Source organism: Dromiciops gliroides, chromosome 3 (genome assembly GCF_019393635.1).
Source record: "Dromiciops gliroides isolate mDroGli1 chromosome 3, mDroGli1.pri, whole genome shotgun sequence".
NCBI classification, from domain to species: Eukaryota; Metazoa; Chordata; class Mammalia; order Microbiotheria; family Microbiotheriidae; genus Dromiciops; species Dromiciops gliroides.
The window spans coordinates 561,425,954-561,452,569 of record NC_057863.1 but is presented as its reverse complement, the minus strand read 5'-3'; the positions used below and the strand labels follow the sequence as shown (position 1 = coordinate 561,452,569).

At 39.8% G+C, this 26,616-nt stretch overlaps 1 protein-coding gene across 1 annotated transcript in view; it reads right to left on the bottom strand.

Annotated features, from left to right (window-relative positions):
* Positions 1–26,616, bottom strand: part of CCDC81 (coiled-coil domain containing 81) — a 66,493-nt gene that overhangs the window by 20,040 nt on the left and 19,837 nt on the right. The window contains exons 4-10 of the mRNA XM_043990735.1: positions 26,256–26,512; positions 24,048–24,127; positions 20,491–20,606; positions 16,549–16,669; positions 9,143–9,236; positions 7,888–8,034; positions 5,720–5,824 (exon numbers count right to left, since the gene is read on the bottom strand). Coding sequence (XP_043846670.1) covers positions 5,720–5,824; positions 7,888–8,034; positions 9,143–9,236; positions 16,549–16,669; positions 20,491–20,606; positions 24,048–24,127; positions 26,256–26,512 — 920 coding nt within the window. The remainder of the gene's footprint in view (positions 1–5,719; positions 5,825–7,887; positions 8,035–9,142; positions 9,237–16,548; positions 16,670–20,490; positions 20,607–24,047; positions 24,128–26,255; positions 26,513–26,616) is intronic.

Genomic DNA, 26,616 nt, shown 5'->3' with positions numbered 1-26,616 from the left:
AGGAGCTAAAGCACCAGACACTAAGAACCTGGCTTCCTCAGGATACCCTTTCTTATCCAAGCTTTCTCTCATAGTCAGCTTGCCCAGACCTGCAATACTCTAAAAGGAAAAAACAAAAAGAAATAAACAAACAAAAAACTCTCAGTATACTAAAGTAGGATTAGTTCAGAAGCTAACCAGTAAGGAGGAATAAGAATCCTTTACTGGTTTTCTTCTGATCAAGTTCTTTGGGATCATGGCAGCCAGGTGATGCAGTGCTGAAACGTCAGGAAGACAAGTTTAAGTTGAACCTCAGACACTTAGAAACTGTGTGACCATGGGCAAGTTAGGTGGCACAGTGGATAGAGCACTGGCCCTGCAATCAGGAGGATCCAAATTCTGCCTCAGCCACTTGACAGTACTAGCTGCATGACCCTGGGCAAGTCACTTGACCCACTGCTTTAAACATTTGGGACCATCTCCAGTCATCCTGATGTATATTTTGCTCCTGGACCCAATGGTTCTGGATGAAAGGATGAGGCTGGTGGCTTTGCACAGCCCTGCTTCACTTAGATCCAATTCACTGCAAGTCATAACATCACCTCCTGATTTCATGGTCCTCTTCAAGAAGAAGGACAAACAAGAAAAGACCCTGGGCAGGTCATTTAACTTTCGTTTGCCTCAGCTTCCTCAACAGTAGATAGATAGATAGATAGATAGATAGATAGATAGATAGATAGATAGATAGATAGATAGATAGATAGATAGATAGATAGATGATGGATAGATGGATGAATGAATGAATAAATAAATTAATGAAAAAATAAAAGCACCAACCTCACTAAGTTGTTGTGAGAATCAAATAAGATAACAATTGTAAAGCATTTAGCACAGTGCTTATTAGATAGTAAGTACTATTTAAATGCTTATGAGATGAGGAAGGCAAAGTACTATGTAACCAATAAACTCATGTAAATAGTCATTGTATGCTCTGTTCCTCATTAGTCTTTTCAATATCCAAATAAATTCTGTGCTACCAAACAACTGTCACTGTGTTCATGTACACAGTTACATGAACACAAATTGAATAAATGTATATATGCCAGGCACTGTGCTAAATACCATGGATACAAAGAAAGGCAAAAACACGGACCACACTCTCAAAGAGCTCACATAATGAGAGGGGCAATGTGTGCATAAACAATTAGATAGATTAAAAAGAACTCTGAGAGGAGCAGCAGAGGAACTGGGGAAAGCCTCCAGGAGGAGATTAGAGCTGAGTCTTTTTTTTTTTTTTTAGTGAGGCAATTGGGGTTAAGTGACTTGCCCAGGGTCACACAGCTAGTAAGTGTTAAGTGTCTGAGGCCGGATTTGAACTCAGGTACTCCTGACTCCAGGGCCGGTGCTCTATCCACTGTGCCACCTAGCTGCCCCAGAGCTGAGTCTTAAAGGAAGACAGGAAACCTAAGAAACAGAAGTGAGGAGGCAAAGCTTCCCGATAGCGTTGTACAACATATAGAGATAGCATGATGTCTGCTTTCTGGAATAAAACTGTGGTTTCTCCAGGTGGATAATTCATGTCAATGTGTTGTGAATATCTTAAAAATCACTACTGCATACCACCCCCGCCCACCACATCTAGTTCATACACAGGACAATCTGATATCTTCCAAAGTGAATCGATGTTCTGTACCTACTATATGTATGGCATGGCGGATACAAAAACATGTAAAATAGTAAAAAAAAAAATACAAAAATATATCCTAATCTTAAACTACTTACATTCTGTTGGAGGAAAAAAAACCACAAACACATAAGAAAATAACAAAATATACACAAAGTTAATGCAAAGAAATATTTGATCTGAGTTTGGTAATATGCTAGGAATTCCAGGAGTTAGAAGTGGGGAGAGAGTGCACATCAGGGATAGGAACAGCCTTTCCAGAGTGACTGAGGTAGGAGATAGGATGCTGTGGACAGAGAAAAGCAAGTAAGCCATTTTGGCTGTACCACTGAATACATGAACTGGAGTAATACAGTACACCTGCAAAAGTGCTGGAGATAATTTTTGAAAGACTTAACTGCCAACCTAGGAAGGAAAAGTATAGTAAGTTGTTTTATAAAATTATTTTTTAAATTATAAAAATACTCTTGTGCTGACATAATTTACACAACTGGTCCTTTTATGTGGGTACTACCTACAGTAATAACACAACATAGCCATACTTGGACATCATATGACATTCCATTTCATGTCCTCCCATAAATCAGCTACAGGGGTTCCATCCAACATGCTAGAAAAGTTCCTCTAGATCTTTTTATATTGTATAAATATTAACACAACATGTGGGCTGTCCATTAGTCATCCCCCACACTATGTGATTAGGTTACTTTTTTTAACCATACATTTCTCTGACTATCTTTTATAACTCTTTTGCCATGCAATTCTTGGTAATGTATTATAGCCTGTTCACATCTACTTTTTATATTCCTCCTCAATTTCCTTTGGATTATTCTCAACTTCAATTCTTTGAAGACTATGATAGTCTTTGACTAGCAATTACACAATATCACTGGAAGAATATTGGTATTAAAAATAAGGGCATTGCATACCCTTTGACCAAGCAATAACACTAGTAGATCTGAATCCCAAAGATATCCCCCAAAAAGGGCCTTTATGTACAGAAATATTTTGGGCAGCTCTTTTTGTGGTGGCAAAGAATTAGAAATTGAGGGGATGCCCATCAATTGGGGAATAGCTGAACAAGTTGTGGTATATGATTATGGTGGAAACTATTGTGCTATAAGAAATGATGATGGGGCTGGTTTCAGAAAAACCTAGGAAGACTTATATAAACTGGTGCAAAGTGAAGTGACTAGAACCAGGAGAACATTGTACAAAGTAGCAGTAAAATATATTATACAATAATCAACTGTGAATGACTTAGCTATTCTTAGCAATTCAATGATCTAAAACAATTCTGAAGGAATTATGATGAAAAATTCTGTCCAACTCCAAAGAAAGAACTGAGGAAGTCTGAATGCAGACCAAAGCATACTTTTTTCACTTTATTTATCTTGGGATTTTTTGTCTGTGTTTTCTTTCACAGCATGACTAATGTGGAAATATGTCTTGCATTACTACACATGTATAACCTATGTCAAATTGTTTGTCTTCCCAGTAAGGGCATAGGGGATGGAAAAGTGTGAGGATAAAAATTTGAAACTAAAAATTTTTAAAAACAAATGTAAAAAATTGTTTTTATGTTGTAATTAGAATAAAATATGGAATGCCAAAAAATGAGCATTTGTTTCAGAGAGGAGTGTGAGGTCAGTTAAGTACTGTCCAATTTCCCGAAATCCATCTAGCCCATTCTCCTCTTTCTGGTCAATTTTGAGCCCAGCTCACTGTCCATTGTATTACCTATCTAAGATAAATATACTTACTTATAGATAAACCCTAGAATTTGTCCATTTACCTGCATGTCATAGGAATAGGATCTGGACATATGATTTCATGAACATAGGGAGTTCCCAGGAAGGAAATTCCTTTCCCAATGCAGGTTGGGAAAAATTTGGCAGTCAGTGTTTGATTTGTATACCTATTTCATATACCTATAAACCTAGGGTCCCATAAAAATGTCACTGACAAAAATGGGTCATGATTGGGAAAAGTTTAAGAAGCCCTGCTTTAGAAAACCTTTCAAAGCTGCAGTACATGATAAAATCAGCACAATGTCATCCACAACAGAAGTTGAAGGACCTCATCATCTAAAAGGAGTCCTGCTTCAATACTGGAACATGCACTGGATATTCTCCATGATGGTGACAAACACCTTTGGAGAGCATCCATCTCTTTTTTTAATATTAATAATCAAAGAGTCATGAAACAAAATTATTCTTGATGTTTTCTCTTCCAAGAACTCTTGTACATTTTTGGCTACACACAGGAGACTCCTTGTTAGAGGGTAGCCTTGGTGCAGTGAATAGAATGCTAGGCCTGGAGTTAAGAACTCATCTTACTAAATTTGAACCTGACCTCAGACACTTACTAGCTCTGAGACCCTCAGCAAGTCATTTAACCCTCTTTTGCTTCAGTTTCCTCAAATGAAATGGAGAAAGAAATAACAAACCACTCTAGTATCTCAGCCAAGAAAACCTCAAATGGGATCACAAAGAGTTGCAAATGACTGAAAAAACAACTCAACAACAAGAAGTCTGATCACTCTGTCAAGATGTCACTGCTTTCAATATTCTCACAAGATCATTAAATGTCTTAAGTTCATAGAATCATATATTTAAATTTGAAAGAGACCTTTAAAGATTCTCTAGTCCAATGCTCTTATTTTATAAATGAAGAGACTGAGGCATAGAGAGGAAAAGTAACTTGGCCAAGATCCCAAAGGGAAGAAATAATAGGTCTTTTGACTTTAGTCCCAAACTTCTTTCCATTACAATACGTGAGTTAATCAGGGCATGATGAATACAGGGTATATCCATCAGTATATTTTTCTAATACAGGCAATAAAAATGGCTAACAAGGGGGTAGCTAGGTGACACAGTGGATAAAGCACTAGCCCTGGATTCAGGAGTACCTGAGTTCAAATGCAGTCTCAGACACTTGACACTTATTAGCTGTGTGACCCTGGGCAAGTCACTTAACCCTCATTGCCCTGAAAAAAATGGATAACAACTTTGGCTCAGAATTGACCAGGAATAATTTTATTACAATATATGTTCTGGTCCTAAAAACCGTCATTGAAGATCATTCTTCTATTCAAGAACCTCTATCTTGTTTTCTTCAAGATATGAAGAAATTTTCTCTACACAAGTCTCAGGAAGCTGGCTGGCTGACAACAGAATTCTTCCCTTTCCCCCAAAGCAATCAATTTTAAGTCCACTGTTTCAATTCCAAGGTAGAAGCCATATCCAATTGTTAGTTGGTTGTACTTGTGAGAAAAGTTACACTGCCCCAAAATGTTCACATTAAACAATGTCCAACCTTTATCACAAGGAAAATGTCACATCAATTATCAGTAAATAGTTAAGGGGATTTGCAGGCCTTAATATGGCAGTACAATTTATTCCTGCAAATTCCTTAGGGCAAAAATCTATCCTATAAAAACATTATGGCATACAAATGTAGGTACTCAAAAAGAATGAAAGACCAACTGACACTCAAACTCACAAAGAATAAAAACATCAGCATTGCACCACAGCATCTCTAACATTCAGGCACAGCAACAAAAACATTAGCAAGAAATATAAGAATGATGAGAAGTATAAAATTATACCATTTGATACTCATACACATCACAACCTGGGGAGATACATACTACAGGGAGTATTACCCTCATTTTTCAGACAAAGAAACTGAGGTTCAGAGAGGTTAGGTGACTTGCACATAGCTAGGAAGTGTCAGAGAAGTGATTTGAATTTAGGTCTTCCTGTGAGAAATTGGTAGAAAATGAAACCAGGGAAGAAAGAGACAAATTAAAAGAGAAGGGAGGGCAGCTAGGTGGCACAGTGGATAAAGCACCAGCCCTGGATTCAGGAGGACCTCAGTTCAAATCTGACCTCAGACACTTGAAATTTACTAGCTGTGTGACCCTGGGCAGGTCACTTAACCCTCATTGCCCTGCAAAGACAAAAAAAAGAAGGGAAAGGGAGAAGGAGGAAGAAAAGGCATAAGAAGCAAAAGGAAGAAAGGAGGAAGAACTAGGGGAAAAGGAATACTTACATAAAACTCAGGTTTCTCAATCTTGTGGCTTCTGATAGCTTCAGCAACTCCAAGATTATATGCAGCATTTTTCTGATTTTGTTCTCTAATAGCCAAGTTTTTAGCCTATTAAAAAAAGAAAATAAACATGTACTAAAATATGAATCTGAAAAAGCAACTCTCTGAGCAACCAATGCAACAAAAGCCTTTCTTTTAGAAATAGTGACAGGCCATTAAAATGGCACCATAAGTAACAGATTCTAACTAGAAATGTTCTTCTCTGAATTTAAGTAAGCAATTATTAAATACCTACTATATTCAATATTAGAAGAAGTAGAATGATAGAATATCAGCACTGAAAAGATACATCCAGCTGATGCTAAGCAACAAAACAAGAGAAAAGGAGAGGAAGGAAGAGACTGGGAGTTTGGAATTCTTTCAGCAAGGAATATCTTTTACAGTTAGCAGACTAAAGTTTGCATTAGGAGCTTTACAAGAGTCTGCTAATTACTGAAGTACTTGGGCTAAATGAAGCCAAATAATGAGAACAATTCCCATTGATAGACTCCCAGACACCATGAACAGGTGTAGCAATCAGGCAGTTTACCATGGAAATAGCAATAGGAGTATTCAAAGGAAAGCCGAAGTAATTAATGGTCTCTTGCTTCAACAGATATCGAGAGCAAGGGAATGATTCTAGTGACTAGCAGATGTGCTGTTTTGTGTGGGGTTTCCTCCCTAGGCAATTAAACACTAAGTGCCTACGAGATGCAGATTTGTCTCCTTACTGGAAGAGAAGATAAAAGGCCTAGGAGACATTGATTCTGGACAAAACCCTACAACTACTTCTTTGTGGGATATTCTGTGATCATTTTTTTAAAAGGAGGCAATTATGACAAGTCTTAATTAGATCAATAAGAGCAAATGTGACAGATTAACTTCATTTCCTTTTTTGATACTCTTATTAGACTGGTAAATTAGAGGAACACCAGGGACAAAGCTAGGCATTTTGAAAATTCTCTAACAATATTTCTGAGGATAAGGTAGACAATTGTACAGTGAGGTGACTTTATCCCTGAGCCCAGAGAGTGGTAATTAATGAAATGGGATCACAGCTAAGTGATTTTATGACTGAGCCCAGAGCGTCGATTAATTAGATAATATCATTCTGGAAGGAAGTCTCTTAGTGAAGTGCTACACAGATCTATGCTTAAACCTGCTCTGGTCCTACGTTTTGTCAGTGACTTGGATGAAGATATAGCTGGTATGATCTTCAGATAGCACAAAGCTGAAAGGGATAAACAACCAGATAAAAGAACTGAGATTCGGAAATTAATAGTAATAAAGCTCAGATGAACTAAAGCTGATAAAGAATGCTAAAGACAACAGAAAGGGAGCTTTTTGGCTACATCACTATTGGAGAATCAAAGACAGGGTTACTCCAAGGGATGGAATGTTGATAACTGAGAAAAGAGAGAAGGGAAAGCTACTCAATTTGTATTTTGCATCCATTTTGTCTGCCATGAAGAATGGCTTTTGGAGTAGAAAGGAAAAAAAACAAAAAGGGTCAATAGGTAATTTATAATTAAGGTAACTAAGGAGATGGTGCATAGGGACTAGACCTGTAATTTTATTCACATAGAAGGAAATTGCCTCTACCAATGCAAGTCAGCAACTTCCTGCAACCTAGAAAGTTACCTGGAACACAGAGAGGTTAGGCAACTTGCCCATTGTTATAGAGCCACTATGTGATGGGACAGGACTTGAATGGGGTTTCATGGCCAATATTCTATTCACTATTCCACCCTGCCAAGCAAAGGATAGCAAAAGAACACCTTACATCTAAACCTATTCATAATTGTAGCTTTGAGATTCTTTTAAAGTGAGAAGGGACTTTAAAGATTAACAAGTCTCTTTTTATTGTCATCAGATTGTTTCAGTTGTGTCTTTCTTTTTGTGACCCCATGGTGTTTTCTTGGCAAAGATACTGGAGTGGTTTGCCACTTCCTTCTCCAGCTCATTTTACAGATGAGGTAACTGAGACATATAGGGTTGAGTGACTTGCCCAGGGTCACACAGCTAGTAAGTGTCTGAGGCCAGATTGGAACTCATGAAAAATAAGACTTCTTGACTCCAGGCCCAGTCCACCATCAACTGAGCTACCTAGCTGCCTATCTGATGTGGAATACCTGATGTTTATAGAGTGCCTCCTGGTCTTTCAGCATTTGATACTGCTGTATGATCCGGTCATCTTCTATTTCCTTCCTTTTCCTCTCTTCGCTGCAGTACACTGGTACATTCCGTTGGGATCGTTGTAAACATACATAGCACATCTCCTACAATAGCAAATCGAAGGGGATATTAAAGTCTACTTTTCCTTTCCCCGCTTCATACAGCTAGTAATTTTGCAAACTCTCAAAAAGTTTGTGGTCACCAAACACATTTGACAGAAGAAAACTTACTGGTGATAATTGCCAATAATGAGATTTTTTTCACCTGGGGCCCCAAAATGTTTTTTTTAAAACTATTTAGCAGTCACATACATCCAATAATTAATATGTGATAACATGGAAAAGGGATACCAGGGCTGTGGATTAGTAACTCATTGGCTCAGTTTCTGTGCCTATTGTTTGAGGCATCTCAACTGATACTTAATAACTGAAAGAAAATAATCTTCTGCCCATTTCTCCATGTAGTCTCTGTCCTCTGGGGTCAAGGAAAACATAGCTCATCGCTCCTCCCTATGACAGCCATTCAGTTCCTATTTCTCTAACACACAAAAAAAGTTCGGGTATTTTAAGTGGCTTGGCCTGTGGAGCAAGCCCAGAGCATCCATCAACTCTTTTGGTGTGAATTGTGGCCATTGGTGATCACGGTGGTTTCTGTGAAAATGACAAAAGTCTTGGTCCTTCCTCCCTCTAGCACATCCAATCCAAGTGAAACTGTCCTGTTCTTGGAACTGAACATTGAACCAGCCCTATCCTTGACTCCACCCCCAGGGCCCAAGTGGGAATTTGTTCTAATGCCAGGAGCCTCCTGGAGATGGTTCTGTCTTGTTCCAATCATAATTTACAAAAGCAGTTGGACAACATTTGCAGTTCTGATTTATGATCTGTGCTTTCACAATGTTTTCATTTTGGTATGTTCACTGATTCTGATTTGAAAGCATGTCAGACTTGAAAACCAATATGTAATGATAAAATTTAATTTCTCCTCTCCCCCTCCCCTCCCATAACCCATCGCCCCTCCCCCCGCAACACACACACAATGTCTTTAGTAGTCAGTGACTTCTGGATTCAGACCAATCAATAAAAGGGGATCAGCTATTTCTCAAAAAAAAAAAAAGAAAACTAAAAGAAAAGGAAAAGGAAAAAATTAAACAATAATAGCACTTTCATTAAAAAGGAAAATTATGTTGTTAACTCTTGCTTTTAAATATATTACCTGTCCTGCTTTTACATGGCCCTGGCAAAGAGGGACAACAGGAGTTTTGGGCTTCATGTCCATGTCTGATTTCAGAGAACTTGGTGATTTTAATCTAGAAAAATGAAATAGATAATCAATTTCTCTGATACAATCGCTCCTCTGCGCTAAATTTGTTTGCCTTCTGATGGAAAGCAAAGGTCTGCAGAAAATCGCATGGTTGCAAGGAATCTTGGAGGTCATTTAGTCCAACTGGGTCCTGAAACAGCAATCTCCTCAACAATATCTTAACAAGTAATCCTCCAGCCACTACTTGGAGAACTCCACTGACAGAGCCCCACCCTCTGTTCAAGTGCTTTTTAACTTGACTTGGAATGGAAAAAGACTTGATGCAAGGAGACCAACCAGAAGGCTAGTACATATTCCAGGCATGAGGTGATAAGGTGTACATCAGGGTGGTGGCAATATCAGAGGACAGAAGAGGGCATATATGAGAGATGAAACAAAAGTAGGATCAACTGAACTTGAAAAATGATTAGATAGGGGGCAGCTAAGTGGCACAGTGAGTGGATAGAGCACCTGCCCTGGATTCAGGAGGACCTGAGTTCAAATCCAGCCTCAGACACTTGACACTTACTAGCTGTGTGACCCTGGGCAAGTCACTTAACCCCCATTGCCCTGCCAAAAAAAAAAAAAGATTGGATATTGGGGGAAATGGGGAGAGAGAAGTCCAAGATAACATCCAAGTTGTGAGCCTGGATGATTGGGAGGATAGCGGTGTCCTCAGCAGTAGCAGGAAAATTTAAGAAAAGGGGAAGGAAGCTTCAGGGAAAGATAATGAGTCGTTTTGATATGTTGGATTTAAGATACCTACAGGACATCCAGTGGGGTATGTGCAATAGGCAGCTAGAGATATAAGAGTAGAGATCAGGAGAGAAGTTAAGGCTGGATGAGTAGATGTGAGAATCATCATCCAAGATGACATCTGAATCCATGACAACTGATACTAACATATCTAATGTGGGTAGATATGACTGAAAAGAGAAAACACTGGCACTTCTCCCAATAGTAAATTCTCCTGGAGTCTCCATTTTGTGGAGAGCTCCAAGACAGCCAACATCCATTCCCCTCTCTTTTGAGCTTCAAACCATGTAAATGACCATACCATGAATATTCCTCAAATCTTGCAACCCTTTTCTCCAGCTCTCTTTTGTGTATTATCTTTCTCAATTAGATTGTAAACTCCTTGAGGGAGGGGACTAGGACTATCTTTTTGCTTGTATTTGTATCCCCAGTGCTTAGCATAGTGCCTGACACATAGCAAGTACTTCATAAATGCTTGTTGCTTTTACCTTGCTAGTGACAAGCAATTACAAATAATTATGATAATAATAGTTAACATGTATATGGTACTTAAAGGTTTATAAAGCACTTTTGTTCTCACAACATTGTGAGTTAAGAACAACAGGTATTATTATTCCCCATTTTACAGAGAAGAAACTGAGTCTGAGCAACATTAAATAACTTGCTCATGATCACACACCTAGTAAATGCCAGAGGTGAGACTTGAACCCAGGTTTCTCCTGATTTCAAGTTCAGCAGTCTTACCAATATACTACACTGTACTATACAAGACATCCTATTTTACTTTTCTTTTTTCTTTTTTTTCAGGGCAATGAGGGTTAAGTGACTTGCCCAGGGTCACATAGCTAGTAAGTGTTAAGTGTCTGAGGTCAGATTTGAACTCAGGTCTTTCTGAATCCAGGGCTGGTGCTTTATCCACTGCGCCACCTAGCTGCCCCCTCTTCAAGCATTTCTTTTGTCCAAACTGATTCATCATCTCTCTTCTCCCCCAGCTTCAGTTGCTTGAGTAGAGTGCCCTTGTCCATTCTCAGCAGATGTATAGTATGCATATATAGTTCTAGACTTGGAGACAGGAAAGACCTGGGTTCTAACAGGTTCCAATGCCACCAGCACTTATTAGCGGATGACCAAAAGCAAGGCACTTAACCTCTCCCAAAGCCAGTTTCCTCTGTCTATCAAGTGAAGTGATATTTTATTTATCTCAAATGGTTGTTGTGAGGGTCAAATGGAATAGACAATTTCCAGTGCCTTGCAAACCTTAACATGCTATACAAATGATAGCTATCTATTGTGGCCCAGAAGATATGAATTGTATTTCAGCACAAGCCAAGATTACATTACTTCTCATTTTCCCACTCTCCTCAGTATATATAAACACGCCTTAGCCAAAACAACATCTAAGGTGACAGGATCCTTTGAAGTGACCACATCAGCACCTGTGGCTATGAGTTCATATCTGCCCTTAAGACACTTGACACTTACTAACTGGGTAAATCACTTAACCCAATTACCTCAAATATCCAGGGCCATCTCCAGTCATCCTGATGTATATTCTTGCTACTGGACCCAGATGGCTCTGGAGGAGAGAGTGAGTCTAGTGAATTTGCACATCCCTCCTCACTTAAATCCAATTCACTGCAAATTATAACATCACCTCCAATGTCATAGTCCTCTGAGAACAAATGACAACCAGCAACAACAATCTTTTGCCAACACAAACACACAGAAAAGCAAACTGACCATGGAAGCCACTAACATGGCATGACTAAGAGAAATGCAGCTGGAAAGCTAAACCAACCTCTCAGAGATAATCTCCCCCCCCCAGGGGAGGTGCGATGATCACTGCTCAATTGAGGTTCAGCTTAGCCCCAAGAGGAATGTGGACATTAGTCTGTGGAAAACAATCCTCTCCAGATTAATATTTGTCCTTAAAAAGTGCAATGCTTCAAATCCTTTGGACAGTTGTGAGTCAGCTTCCTGCGCTTTTTAAATAATCTCTCCATAGAAGAACAAGCCAGAGTCAAGTTTGCATAAAACCCCCAACTCGCCCAGTTAATATTCATAAACCTAGAAATGAGGTGCACTCTCTAAAATGGAGCAAATCCATAAATGTTCACCAGGTCCTCAATCTTTTGAACAACTCAAATCCTAACTATTATAATTCAAGATCAATGTCCCTCATAAATTGCATCAATTTCACAAAAGAGAAATAACCATTAAATGTTTAATAAGAGTAGGCTCACATTTTATCAAAGCTTTATGCAAAGCTTGTAAACTGCTTTCTCCTCATAGCAACCTTGAAAGACAATAGGTAGGGCAGTGGATACAGCACCAGGCCTGGGATCAGGAAGATTCCTCTTCTTAAGTTCAAATCTGGCCTCAGACACTTACTTGCTGTGTGACCCTGGGCAGGTCACTTAACCCTGTTTGCCTCAATTTCCTCATCTGTAAAATGAGCTAGAGAATAAAATGGCAAACCACTCCAGTATCTTTGCCAAGAACACCCCAAAATGGGGTCACAAATAGTAAGACACGACTGAAAATAACTGAACAACAATAACACTATCCCATTTTTTCAGATGAGAAAACCAAAGTTCAGAGAAATAAAGTTACCCACAGTAACATAGCTAGCAAATTGCCAGGACTGAGGAGGGAACTTAGGACCTCTGATGACAGATCTCCTAATACCACTTTGTTACTTGTCAAGTTTTCTAAAAATTATGTGTTAAAACTGACTATTGACACAACCCATTTAAATACAGATCTCTTCCTATGACCACCAACTTGCAGAAGATGTCCAAATACTTGTGTTATCCTGGGGAGCTCTAATATTAAATTGACGTTCCAATAAATGAACCATCGTTTGGTGATTGGGAATCTTCTACTTATGATGAAATACAATTGTCATGGGATTTGATGCTGCAGCAGACCTGTGTGAATGTTCCCACCAACAGGGCAGGTCACAACCAATCCGCACCTTCTCATCCTCTGCTTCTCTTTTCCATGTCCTTCCACAAATCCCAGACAGGTTGTCCATCCAACATGCTAGTAGCCTTCTGTTAGACCTCAGGGCACCGAGTTTGTCCACTGATCATCCTCTGTTCTTACCATATGCCTGGCTTACCCCCTTTTCAGTCACATTCTTTCTTATGATATTCTTTATGCTGCTTCTCTACTCAGTAAAGAGCTATCATAACTAAATATAAAAAGAACTGTGCCAATCTGATGCCTCTTTCATGGTGGAACAAGCCCTAAATTGAAGAAGGGCTACTTAATTTTTAATTTCATTATACGCAGTTACCAAGCTTGACTAGGTTATGTAATAGGGCTTTTATCTTGGATTTTGCAGCGTGCAAAAAGTAGACAAATTATAAATCTGATAGATCCAAGTCAGTCTTGTTTCTTTAAGACGTGGTTGGGGTTGGGGAGATAACCCCAAATAATCATAAGAAGGAAGTTTTCTTCCTTTTTCCCATCCAGTCTCATTAACTCTTACCAGTTCTCAGATTCCTACCTGCTAGTTCTTCCATTGTCAGTTATCTACATCTTAGTCATCTTGTTTGTCTTAAGTCCATAAAATTACGGAGGTAGAAGAAACCTTAAGAGGAAATCTAACCTAATGCCTTCATTTTGCAGATAAAGAAACTGAGACTCCAAATTGAAAAGCAACATGCCCAAGATCACACAGGTGCTAATAGCAAACCTAAGCTGAAAGCCCATTTTTTCTTACTCCAAATTCAGTGCTCTTTCCAACATATCAGGTCTTGTTTCAATCCACCTAATATTCTTCCTATTGCTTCCTACATGCTCCCTCAGCTTGGAATGCCAGATCACCCCTCCATATTTCCAGGCTGATTATGTACAGTATCACCACTCACTCACTTGACATTCCAGCCAAGCTTGTTTTGCCATCTCCTGTAGATAACATTCTAGCTTCTAGGATTCTAGGATTTTGTCAGCCCTATTCCTAGAATGCTCTCCCTTCTCTTCTTCACCTTTTAAAAGCCCTAAGCTCCTTTCAAGCCTCAACCCAAGAGCTGCCTTCCCACCCCCAACCCCATGCAATTACTTTGTACTTACTTTATAAATATATGTGTAGATGTACGACTTATTTATCTCTCACCCCCTAATAGCATGAAAGCTCCTTCAGGGCAGACTCATTGTTGTCTTTGTCTCACCGTAGCCTACTATAGTACCTAGCTCATAGTAGGCACTTCATAAATGCTTGTTGAACTATACTAGACTCCTCTGCTGTTGAACTCCCCCAGGCTATACCACCTTGTCATTTAACCTCTTAACTTCTTCCACCGGGAAGCAAAACTCGATACAAACACTTTCTTGCAGATAAGTAGGACTAAAAAATTTTAAACAATAAGAGACTATTTTACTTAACATTGATGTCCTCAGGGGCAGCTAGGTGGCACAGCAGATAGAGCAGTGGCCCTTGGAGTCAGGAGGAACTGAGTTCAAATCCAGCCTCAGACACTTGACACTTACTAGCCTGTGTGTGACCCTGGGCAAGTCACTTAACCCCAATTGCCTCAAAAAAAAATTAAAAATTAATGTCTTCAAGAGAACATCTGCATGAACATTAAGTTTCTCATTTCCTAAAAATGGGAATATTTAGCTTACCAGTTTTAATCATTCTCCACAGTGAATAAGTAAGAATCGGTACCCTGGCTTAGAAAAGGATGTTGCTAACTCTAGGCTAAATGGATACACTGAAAGAGAACAAAACTAAGGCAAACAAAAGAGAGATTACCTTAGCAACCTAGGTATGAGGTAAATACTGATTATGATACTGATGACAAAACAAAGACAAATTTTACATAGGTCATACATTGGGTCTTTATATATAGCACCCAATAACAAGTTTTTATAAAGTACTTTCTATGTGGTGGGCAACATACTAGACTCTGGTGACACAAATACAAAAATAAAACAGTTCCTGATCTCAAAAGGTTTACATTCTAATGGAAGGAAGGAAGTGGCTTATACCTATGTATAAACTTTTACCAAACAAGCAAATCATATAAGACAACTGGGGGCAGGAGAGAGGCAGTAGCACCTGGAAAGGAGAGGAACTAGGAATAGTCTTATTCAGAAGGTGATGCTTGAGGTGAGTCTTGAAAGAAACCCCATATTCCCAGAGACAGAGGCAAAGGAGGAGTATGTTGCAGCCATGGGATAAAACCAATGAAAAAGACATGGAGATGGAAAATGGAGTACTGTAGATGAGGAAGAGCAAAGAGGCCAGTTTGGTTTGATGGTGAAGTACAATGAGTGGAGTTATATTTAACAAGCCTAAAGAAGGATGAGGATGGGTTTTGAAAGTCAAAAATATACATAATGGTAACACTAACAACTAGACTTTGGACAACCTTGTCATTCTTATTCCATGACAAGGTACTTATATGCCATTGGTAAGGTTCAAAATTTTCATCTCCTCTCTGGAACCTATTTGCCCAAGGATTTAACTCCTCCTCTTCTGACTACAAACATATTCAGGTCTCCTTCATCCTTAAAAAAATATTCACTTTATGGGGCAGCTTGATGACACAGTGGATAAAACACCGGACCTGGAGTCAGGAGGACCTGAATTCAAATCCAGCCTCAGACACTTGACACTTAACTAGCTGTGTGACCCTGAGCAAGTCACTTAACCCCAATTGTCTCACCAAATATATATATATATATATTCGCTTTAATCTTAATTCTCTTTCATCCTTTTATAGGGAATCTCTTCTCCCTTTCATAGCCAAACTCCTAAAAAATAAAAAAAAAAGCTTTCTCCAATCTTTGTTCCTGCTTTTACCAGTACTTTCAATGCAGTATTTCATTTGATTATCAAAACAGCTGTCTAAGGTAGGTAATTCAAGTATTATATGCATATTACATCCAAAGAAAACAGAAACCTATAGAATTAAGTGAACAGTCCAGGTCACATATCTAATACATGGTAGAACTAGGACTCAAATCCAGAATTTCTGTCCACCAGTGACTATAGTGCTCTTTCTACTATAGACTGGTGTCCTTTTACTTATATCACCCTTCTCCAGGATTCCTGGACCAAGTTAGGAGGTGAGATCTCCTGATCCAGCATCACACTGAGGAAGCATGACCATTATAAATATTATCCTAAATAAAAATACTCAAAAAAATAAAAAAATAAAAATACTCATAAAGGAGTGCTAAAGGGTAAAGTGCCCATCAAAAAGATGGTCCAAGAGGCAGCTAGGTGGTGCAGTGGATAAATCACCGGCCCTAGATTCAGGAGGACCTGAGTTCAAATCCAGCCTCAGACACTTGACACTTACTAGCTTAACCCTGAACAAGTCACTTAACCCTCATTGCCCCCCACACACAAAAATAAAAGATGGTCCAAACATGAAATGAGGTTACAAAACAAAGGCTTAGCCTCAATTGCTATCAACAGATTACATTCCTAACCTTACTTACAGCCAGGTGAAATGTTAGATTTTTTTTAAGGACATTCTTTAAGTGCACTAGAAAAATGTTAATTTTTAAAAAGACACCTTTAGGATTTTTAGGGAGTGACTCACCTTTCAGGTGCTGAAGGCTTCAGAGTATTGTTCTTCTCCACCCTGTCTATCAAGTTGATTCCTGTCACTTTGACAGGAGAGATAGCTTGCCTAGCCCGAAGCCTCTTGGCTGAAATGCTCTCTGTAAAATGGACAATAAAAGGAAGTAGAAACCCCTGAAGCAGACTTTAAAAGGCATTTTAAATATGAATTTTTCAATCACACCTGGGTAAGCAAAATAAACTCCATAATTTGTGGAAGGCTGGACTTTCATCATCTGAAATTGCTGGTTTTACCCCATTATAATCAATCAGCAAATATGTACTGTGTGCCTGCTATATTCAAGGCACTGGAGGAAATTCAAAGGCATACAAGACAGAACTTGCCCTCAAAGAGTTTATAATCTAGTTGGTGATGCAAGACATAAATTTAAGTAATGATAATGGTTCAAAAACACAAGAGATTTTTGTTGTTGTTCAATAGTGTCCAACTCATCGTGACCCCATTTGGAGTTTTCTTGGCAAAGATAGTGGAGTGGTTTGCCATTTCCTTCTCCAGCTCAGATTACAGATGAGGAAACTGAGGCAAACAGGGTTAAGTGATTTGCCCAGGGTCACACTAGCTAGTAAGTGTCTAAGGCAGATTTGAACTCAGGGCTTGCTGGCACTCTTGTCTATTCACCACCTACCCACCCTAGCAAAAGAAACTATCACCTGCCAAATGAATGGCACATATATTGAGTGATTTGAATTCAGAGAAGAAAAGATTGCTTCCTGCAAGAGGTAGATTGGGCCTTAATGAAAAAGAAAAAGTAGGTTGTGAGTAAACGATACATTCCAGGAAGAAAAGTATTGGTGTGGACATAATGACCAGCAACAATTCCATAGGACTTATGATGAAGCATGCTACGCACCTCCAGAAAGAGATGGAATAGACTTATGTGCAAATTTGGTGGGGGAGAGGGGGGTGTGGGTATTCATTTTTCTTGACTCTACATCTTTATAATGGTTGTTTTCCTTGCTTTCTTAAAGGGGAGGTGGGGCAAGAGGTAGAAGGAAATGGGAGGAAAATATGAACCTAAAAATAAAGTAAAATTGAATTTAGTGAAAGTAATGGTGTGAGAAAAGGCAATAGCACAACCCATGGTGTTATATAATGAGTGGATAAGTTTGACTCAAGTGGAAACTTTCTATGTGGAAAATAATAGGAACTGGAGATTATGGAAGGCTATGAAAGGAGGTTTGGGGGCAGCTAGGCAGTGCAGTGCAGTGGATAGAGTACAGGGCCAAGAGTAGGGCAGGCTCTTTTCCTGAATTCAAGTCCAGCCTCAGACACTTACTAGCTATGTGACCCAGGGTAAGTCACTCAACTGTTAGCCCCAGTTTACTCATCTGTAAAATGAGCTTGAGGGGGCAGCTAGATGGCGCAGTGGATAAAGCACTGGCCCTGGATTCAGGAGTACCTGAGTTCAAATCCAGCCTCAGACACTTGACACTTACTAGCTGGGTGACCACGGGCAAGTCACTTAACCCCCACTGCCCCACAAAAAATAAATAAATAAATAAATAAATAAAATAAAAATGAGCTTGAGAAGGAAATGACAAACCACTCCAGGATCTTTGCCAAGAAAACCCCAAAAGGGTAATAAAGAGTCAAACACAACTGAAAAACAAGTCAACAACAACAACAAGGAGATTTGGACTTTATCCCCCCAAAATTTTGGTGTTTATTTGCTATATAGGCAATGGGAAGCCATGAAAGATTTCTGAGCCATGCTGTGAATTGATAATAGTAGTGTAGGTCATAGAACCTTCCTTCATCCAATAGAGGCAGATTCTCCATGATGATTATGGTTATGCAGCCATTTAGCTAGAAGTGTTTTTAAGGGGAAAAAAGCTGATGAAAGGAGCTTTTTAAATCTCATGTTAGCATTACCTGACCTGAGAACAAAGAGGTTTAATTTTAAGAGCAACTTAAGTAGGGAGACAACAAATGAATCTCCGAATTGCAACACTTCTCATACTCTTCCTTAAAAAAAAAAAAAAAAGACCAGAAATTGTAAACCAAATTGTAGTTCTTGCATCTTTTCAGCTTTCATGTCCTAAGGTTCTCCCCATTGTCACCAACCTTTTGAGCTTGCCTCTTTTGGCTAACACAGAGGCCAATGCATCTCTACCACATGGACAGGCTAGCCTCCTCTGATTGACTACCAACTGTTTTCTTTAAACCAAGTTCTTCCACCACCTTTTCAGCTGTGCTCCAGACTGCTGCACCCAAGGGATCACTGTGTTCCCTTTCCCTTCTCTCCCTTTTACCCAAGAAATGGCCTGGGGGGAGGAGGGGTTATTTCTGCTTTATGTTATATTTGTCCTCAGTTTCAGGTATGGGAGGATCTCCTTGTGGGACCAGGTGTTCAAACCATGGTAACATTGTAATCATGATTACAAGCAGGTGTGGTAAAATATGAAAGTTTTTAACAGTCGGTTAGGATAACTGAAAGACGCCAGTTTTTCAAGGACCACCCTTTTGGGGAGGAGATGAACAGTCCGCCTGCTGCGCATGTCAGACTGCCTGCCGGGTACAGTCCGCCTGCTGCGCATGTCAGACTGCCTGCCGGGTACAGTCCGCCTGCTGCGCATGTCAGACTGCCTGCCGGGTTTTTTTTTTGACTTCCGGGGTGGAGAGAACGGAAGTAGCCTTTTTTTGCCTGCTTGGCGGGACTCCTGACGGTGCGGCAGGGACTCTCTCGCTCTGTCAAAAGGTGGCCTTGTCGGTTGGTGGCCTTGTCGGTTTGGTGAGTTGTTATAAGGAATATAGACTAAGCTTAGACTTAAGACGATTTGTATTGTGTTTCTACTTTCCTATCCTTCTAACCAACATCACCTTGTGACTATCATAACTATAAATAAAAAGGTCTATCTAGAAAACCAAAACCTGCTTCCATTTACTAGTTTGGGAGATAAATTAAGGGAAAGGTTAAGTAGGGGAGATTTATGATCTAATATCCAATTTTAAATCTCACACAGGGCAGTGAGGATGGCATGGAAGTCCAGAGCCAGAGTGCCTGAGACTCAACCCTAGGGAGAGGGGGAGTTGGACTTGAAACTGAGACTGAACCGAGCTAAACTATGAATCTCATTTCCTTCCCCTCCTCAAGACTGAGGTGGTACAAGGAGAAAGAGAGATTGTACCTCTCCCAACGTGTTGGAGGAAGTGTGTTTATATATATTTTGGTATACCTTCTGAAGTAAACATTCTCTTCTTAAAATGTCCACAGTGTTGGGGCAGCTAGGTGGCGCAGTGGATAGAGCACCAGCCCTGGAGTCAGGAGTACCTGAGTTCAAATCTGGCCTCAGACACTTAACACTTACTAGCTGTGTGACCTTGGGCAAGTCACTTAACCCCAATTGCCTCACTAAAAAAAAAAAATGTCCACAGTGTCATACTACTTTGCAATTCTATGATGTTATAAAGTCCGCCCCTGCAAGATGAGACTGCCTCACATACTACTCCTCTGAAAACCTCTCCCCACAGTCACCTGCTAGCCTTTTGCGTGGTTTGGTACAGCCTTGGACAGTCACCATCCCATTATTCACCTACCAGCCCTTCCCTTTACCAGTTCTGGCATGGCCTCTGACCCTATTACTGGGTCCCCTGACCTCTGAACCAGAAAATCTTCATGGAAAGGAAGGGGTGCCCAGCTCAGTTCTAAAGACACAGAAGATGTGTCCATTCTGCTTCTCTCTCCTTCATCATTTGACCTGAAAGGGGGCTGAGGACATGAATAAGATTCTACTTTCTGGAGAAAAGTGAAAGAGGCTGACATTGGAGAAAAGGGAGACAGACAATGATCTATCAGAATTGCTACAATTAATCTGCTATAGATACAAGAGTTGCTCAGGAGTATCTTTCAGTATCAAGTGATAAGGAGTAACAGAATACACATAGACATCCTTTACATACCTCTTACTTCTTCTTTTTCTCCCTGGTCTTTGTTCTTACACTCCAGAGGGCCAGTCAGTTCAACTTCTTTGATGGTTTCTATAGCTGGTTTGGTTTCTAGATCCTTGGGCTCAATCCTAGAGATAAGCCAAAGATAGGTCCATCTACGGTAGAGAGCCTGAACACGGGGCAGTGTTGCCTGCCCCCTCACCTCTTGCAAATTGCTCAGATAGGCAGGAATTTAAACTGAAAATAATATTCTTAGACAGGTTGTGTACTGTTTCTCTTTTAAAAACCCACCTGGATCAGGGGCAGCTAGGTGGTGCAGTGGATAGAGCACTGGCCCTGGAGTCTGGAAGACCTGAGTTCAAATCTGGCCTCAGACACTTGACACTAGCTGTGTGGCCCTGGGCAAGTCACTCACCCCTATTGCCTCACTCCCCCCAAAAAAAAATCCATCTGGATCCATGAGGCACCATCAGGAAGCACAGGATGTCAGAGATGAAAAGAAACTTAGGAAATAAAATGTTAGAGCACAACAGAGAATGTTAGAGCTAGAAGACACTCTAAAACAAAGAATGTTAGACCACAAACATAGAATGTTAGAGCTAGAAGGAAGCTTAGAAAACAGAATCTTAGAACTTTGGATGCAGAGCTAGAAAGGGCCTTAGAATATTAGAACACCCAAAAAAAGAGTGTAGAACTGGAAAGATGCTTTTAACACAGAATATTAGAACACAGCACACAAAGCTGGATGAAAGCTCAGAATGAACAATGTTAGAACCCAGAACACAGAGGGACTTTTGAAATCATCTAGTCTAACCTCTCATTTTACAGAGGGGGAAATTGAGTCCTAAAGAGGCCAAATAAATGGCTTGTTCATGATAAAGCAGAGACTAGGACTAGGACTAAAGTATATTTTCTATCTTCTGGCACAGTATGCTGCCCTCCATGATTGGCATGGCACTACTGTCACGGACACTATTATTACACAAAACAAACAGCTATTTTTTTCCTTTTTTAAAAAAGCTTTTCATTTGGAGTTTGTTTTCCTATTCCTCTTCTCTATTTCATTTTTGCTACATAACTGGAAACTATAAGAATACTGTGGAAATGGGTGATTTCTAGGTAGCTTTAGGAAAGGGATACACAGACTTCTAGAAAGAACATTGTTAGAAACTTTGCCCTCTCCTCCCTACCATATTGCACCTGCATACAAATGTACACACACACACACACACACACACACACACACACACACACACACATACAATCATAAAAGGGGCTTGTGGAAGGATAGTAGTGACCAAGGCAATAGACTTACCTTTGGAACAAGAGATGTGGGAGGGGGCATCCCCCAGGGAGTTCTGGGGCCAATGTCACTCAAGAAGAATACCTACATACTGACACATGACATTAGCATGCTTTTGTGGCTAAGTCCACTAACCTCCAGGGCCCTCACCTCTGCTTTAGGGTCTCATGTCCTAGCCCCTACAGCGCTTGGTCAATGATGATGGACTGGAACTATATTTCAAGGGATATTGTGAAATTCTCCCAAACAAAAATCATTTAAACTCATTGTAATTTTAAAAAGTAAATAGAGCGGCAGCTAGGTGGCGTAGTGGATAGAGCACCAGCCCTGGATTCAGGAGGACCTGAGTTCAAATCCAGCCTCAGACATTTAACACTTACTAGCTGTGTGACGCTGGGCAAGTCACTTAACCCCCAATTGCCTCACTAAAAAAAATTTTTTTTTTAAAGTAAATAGAGTGGGCAGCTAGATGGCGCAGTGGTTAAAGCACTGGCCCTGAATTCAGGAGTACCTGAGTTCAAATCCGGCCTCAGACACTTGACACTTACTAGCTGTGTGACCCTGGGCAAGTCACTTAACCCCCATTGCCTGCAAAAAAAACCCCAAAAAACCAAACAAACAAAAAAGTAAATAGAGTGCAATGAAAAGAACTTTGGGCAGAGATCAGAGGACCTACTCCTGGCTCTAATTCTATCATTAAACTAGCTATTTCCTTGGACAAGGTTTTTCTCTTTTCTAGGCCCCAGTTTTATCCTCCACAGAATGAGGAGATGGAAGTAGACAATCTCTAAGGTTCCCTCCTGCCCTAATAGTCTATGATTCTATTATTTGTCCCAAACAGTACTTTTAGAAAGGAGAGTATGGGGGGGGGGCAGCTAGGTGGCACAGTGGATAGAGCACCAGCCCTAGATTCAGGAGGACCTGAGTTCAAATCCAGCCTCAGACACTTGACACTTACTAGCTGTGACCCTGGGCAAGTCACTTAACCCTCACTGCCCCACAAAAGGAAAAAGAAAAAGAAAAAAAGAAAGGAGAGTATGTTTCAAAACCAAACCTCAGAGACTGAATTTTTCAGCCTGGAAGTGAACAAGACCCTTTCCATAGCATAGGCCAAAACTCACAAAGAGGTCTGATATTTTAATAGATTTCTTTAAATTATGTTTTCTTTATTTTTTTCCATTTACAAAATTGGATTTTTCACACTTAATGTATATTTATTTCCTATATATACTGTATATGATGCTATGGTATTGTAAATTAAAAACAGAAAATAAAGGAGTTATTAAATATTTGTGACTATTGGCCTGCCCTGTACAATGGACCTGGAAAACTATTATAGAACCTTGTCTAGAAGACTTCTTTTTTTTTTAAGTGAGGCAATTGGGGTTAAGTGACTTGCCCAAGGTCACACAGCTAGTAAGTGTTAAGTGTCTGAAGCCGGATTTGAACTCAGGTACTCCTGACTCCAGGGCCGGTGCTCTATCCACTGTGCCACCTAGCTGCCCTAGAAGACTTCTAAGACAAGGGAGAACCCATCACATCCCAAAGCAGTTCATCTTACTGTAATGGTTAGGACATTTCCCTTGAAATCAAGCCTAAATCTTCTCTATGAGTTCCAACCCTTGCTCCTCATTCCATCCCCTGGGGCCAAGTAAAGCAACTCTAAGACCTTTTCCATAGGCTAGCCCTTCAAATTCTTGAAGACAGGTGTCATATCCCATCATCTGCTCCAGGGATAAATATCCCTAGTTCCTCTAACCTATCCTCACATGGCATAATCGAGGTCCTTTGCCATCTTGGTTGCCTTCCTTTGGAGGGTTCTCTACCTTATCAAAGGGTTTCCTAGCTTACCTTCCTTAAATGAGGTGTGGGAGAGTCCTAGGGCAGAGCAGAATGGCACTATCACCTGGACATACCTCTCTTAATCTAAGATAATAATAACCAATATTGACATAAGGGTTTGAAGGTTTGCAAAGCACTTTACACACATTTTTTCATTTGATCCTCATAACCACTAACACTATTGCTTCTACTACTCCCTGATTTCTGTAGACCAGCTATAGCCTCCATTTCCCCAACCAATATTGAGGTTCGAGTCTCAGGAAAGATCTGAACTGGGCTGGAGTTTGGTTTTAGGGCTGGGAAGGGAACAACAAGAGTAAGTTAGGGGCTAGTCAGTCAAAGCAATCTCCTGAAATCAAAACCTATGGGTCATAGCAGGTAGAGTAGATGTTTCTGTGGGTGTGAACTAGAGAGGTGTACTCACCTTGGAAAAGCACACACACTGCAAGGACGCTGGGCAGTTCCCTCTCTGTTAGACATCACTGAGTCTGTCGTCCCAGGCCTCTGTAGCACAATGACAGCAAAAAGTTAAAAAATGTCCATCTTTGCCCCATGAATTAAAGATTGGGACTTTTTTTAAAGCAGTCTAACAGAAGTCAGTAGCTATAGGAGCTGCAGGATAAACTAAAAGACAGACAGAGATCACTGAATCATGTCTAGTTGCCAAATTTTTACAATTTTTTTTACAATTTTTGTTTAATTTTCAGTTTAATTCCCCTTTCATGGCATCCATTGAAAGACTTAAAGAGAGCTATTCCATTGTTCCCTAAGTCTTCATTTTTCCAGCTAGACATTCTCAGTTTTTCAACTGATCGTCATATGATACAGATTCAAGACCCTTCGGCATCTTCATTGCCCTTCTCTAGACATTTTCCAGCTTACCAATATACTTCTTTTTATTCTTTTTTTTTTTTAAGTGAGGCAATTGGGGTTAAGTGACTTGCCCAGGGTCACACAGCTAGTAACTGTTAAGTGTCTGAGGCCGGATTTGAACTCAGGTACTCCTGACTCCAGGGCCGGTGCTCTATCCACTGCGCCATCTAGCTGCCCCACCAATATACTTCTCAAACTACAACACCCATAAATAAACACAGTACTCCCAATGAGTTCTGTAGAAGGGAAACTATCACCTCCTTGTTCCTGGGATCTCTTAATGCAGCCCTTGCAGTAAGGTTCAAGATTTCATGAGCTTTTTGGTGCAATTAAAAATATTCTCTCAACATTCAGAAAAAAAAGAACTGTGGATTCTGAATGCAGATTGAACCATATTGTTTCTACTTTTGGGCTGTTTTCTTTTTCCTTCTTTTTTGAGGTTTTTCCCTTGTGCTCTGACTCTTCTTTCACAATATGACTAATGCAGAAATATGTTTAATGTGATTTCACATATATAACCTATATTAGATTGCTTTCTGTCTTGGGGAAGAGGGAGGGAAGGGAGGGTGGGAGAAAAATTTGGAACTAAAAACCCTATGAAAACAAATGTTAAAAAGCTATCCCTTAAAAAAAAAAAGCTATCCCTTTATGTAACTGGAAAATAATAAAATACTTTTATTTTTTAAAAAATTATTCTTCAGGGGCATCTATTACTCACTAGACTAACTGCTCAAGGGGTGCACTAGAACCTATACTCTAATATGTCAAGCACACCACCTCTGTCTTTTTCCAGGTCATCAGTAAAAATGTCAAACAATCTAATGTTACATTAAACTTAATAATCAAATATCAGAGACAGAAGGGGACTTTTGAGACCTTATAGTCCAAGCTCCAAATTTGCCAGATGAAAAAATCTGTGACTTGTCCAAGGTATCACACCTAGTTTGTGATGGAGCCAGGAATATCACTTAGGTGTCCTGATCCTTATCCTTGCTACACATATGACCTTGGTTAGGTCACTGGGTCTCAGTTTCCTCACTTGTAAAATGAGGAAGTTGGACTATGCTGACCTTACTAGCATCATCCTATGAGGTATGGTTTTCTCTCATTTATAATTTATCTTTAATTGTCAGTGACTCATGGGTATAGTGGGAAGAAAAAAAAGCAGTGAGATGGGAGTTTGGAAATTTGTGTTTGGATTTTTGCTCTGCCACTTTTGTTACTTATGTGAGAATGAGCAAATCCCCTTAACCTCAGTTTTCTCATCTATAAAAGAAGAAGACTAAACTGGTTACTTCCAGTTCCAAATGCTATGTTCCTAAACAAAGAACATCTAACCCCACAAGCCTCTCTACTAAGTAATCAATAAAGCAAAGAGTTGAATGGCCTTAAGGAAGTTCTCATTAAAGGAGCCATTTGTGACAGCAATGGCAAGGCTGCTGGATTTGGAATAGGAGGACCCACATTCAAATCTAAGTTCTGCCATTTGCCACCCATATGACCTTTGTCGAGTCATTTAAGTTCTTTGGGTCTCATTTTCTTCACCTATAAAGTGAGGGAATTAAGCTAGATGGTCTCTAAGGTACCATCCAGTTCTAAACTCTATGATCGTCTCAACTTGAGCTTTTCTCCCAGTAGACCTCACTCTAGAGCGGTGTGCCCTATTCTAAGAAAATTCACTGGGAAATCGTTATATAATTCATTAATTCACTGGTACCATTTGGGAGAGGTAGTTAGAAGGAGGAAGAAACCAATTTACATTTGAAAGAGCTTTAACCAAATTCCCACTTCCATCCATGGAACACAGGAAGTCCTTATAGAACCTCATCTTCACTTTGCTGTCTCTAATCATGAGGACCCCTATTCCCTTGAATGTAAACTCCACATTTTGTTTGACAGAAATGGATCGGGATAAAAAGAGCAATGTTTCCTTCACACATCCTTCCACCACATCCCTGTTAAAAGGACCCTCCAGGGATATCATGACGAAGTTAAGCTGAACAACTGGGATATCACCTAGTAGGGGGAAAAATAAATGGGAGAGAACATTAGAACATAGATCATATGTATTCATAAATAACTAACTACCTAATCTATACTTTATAATTCAAAATGTTTTA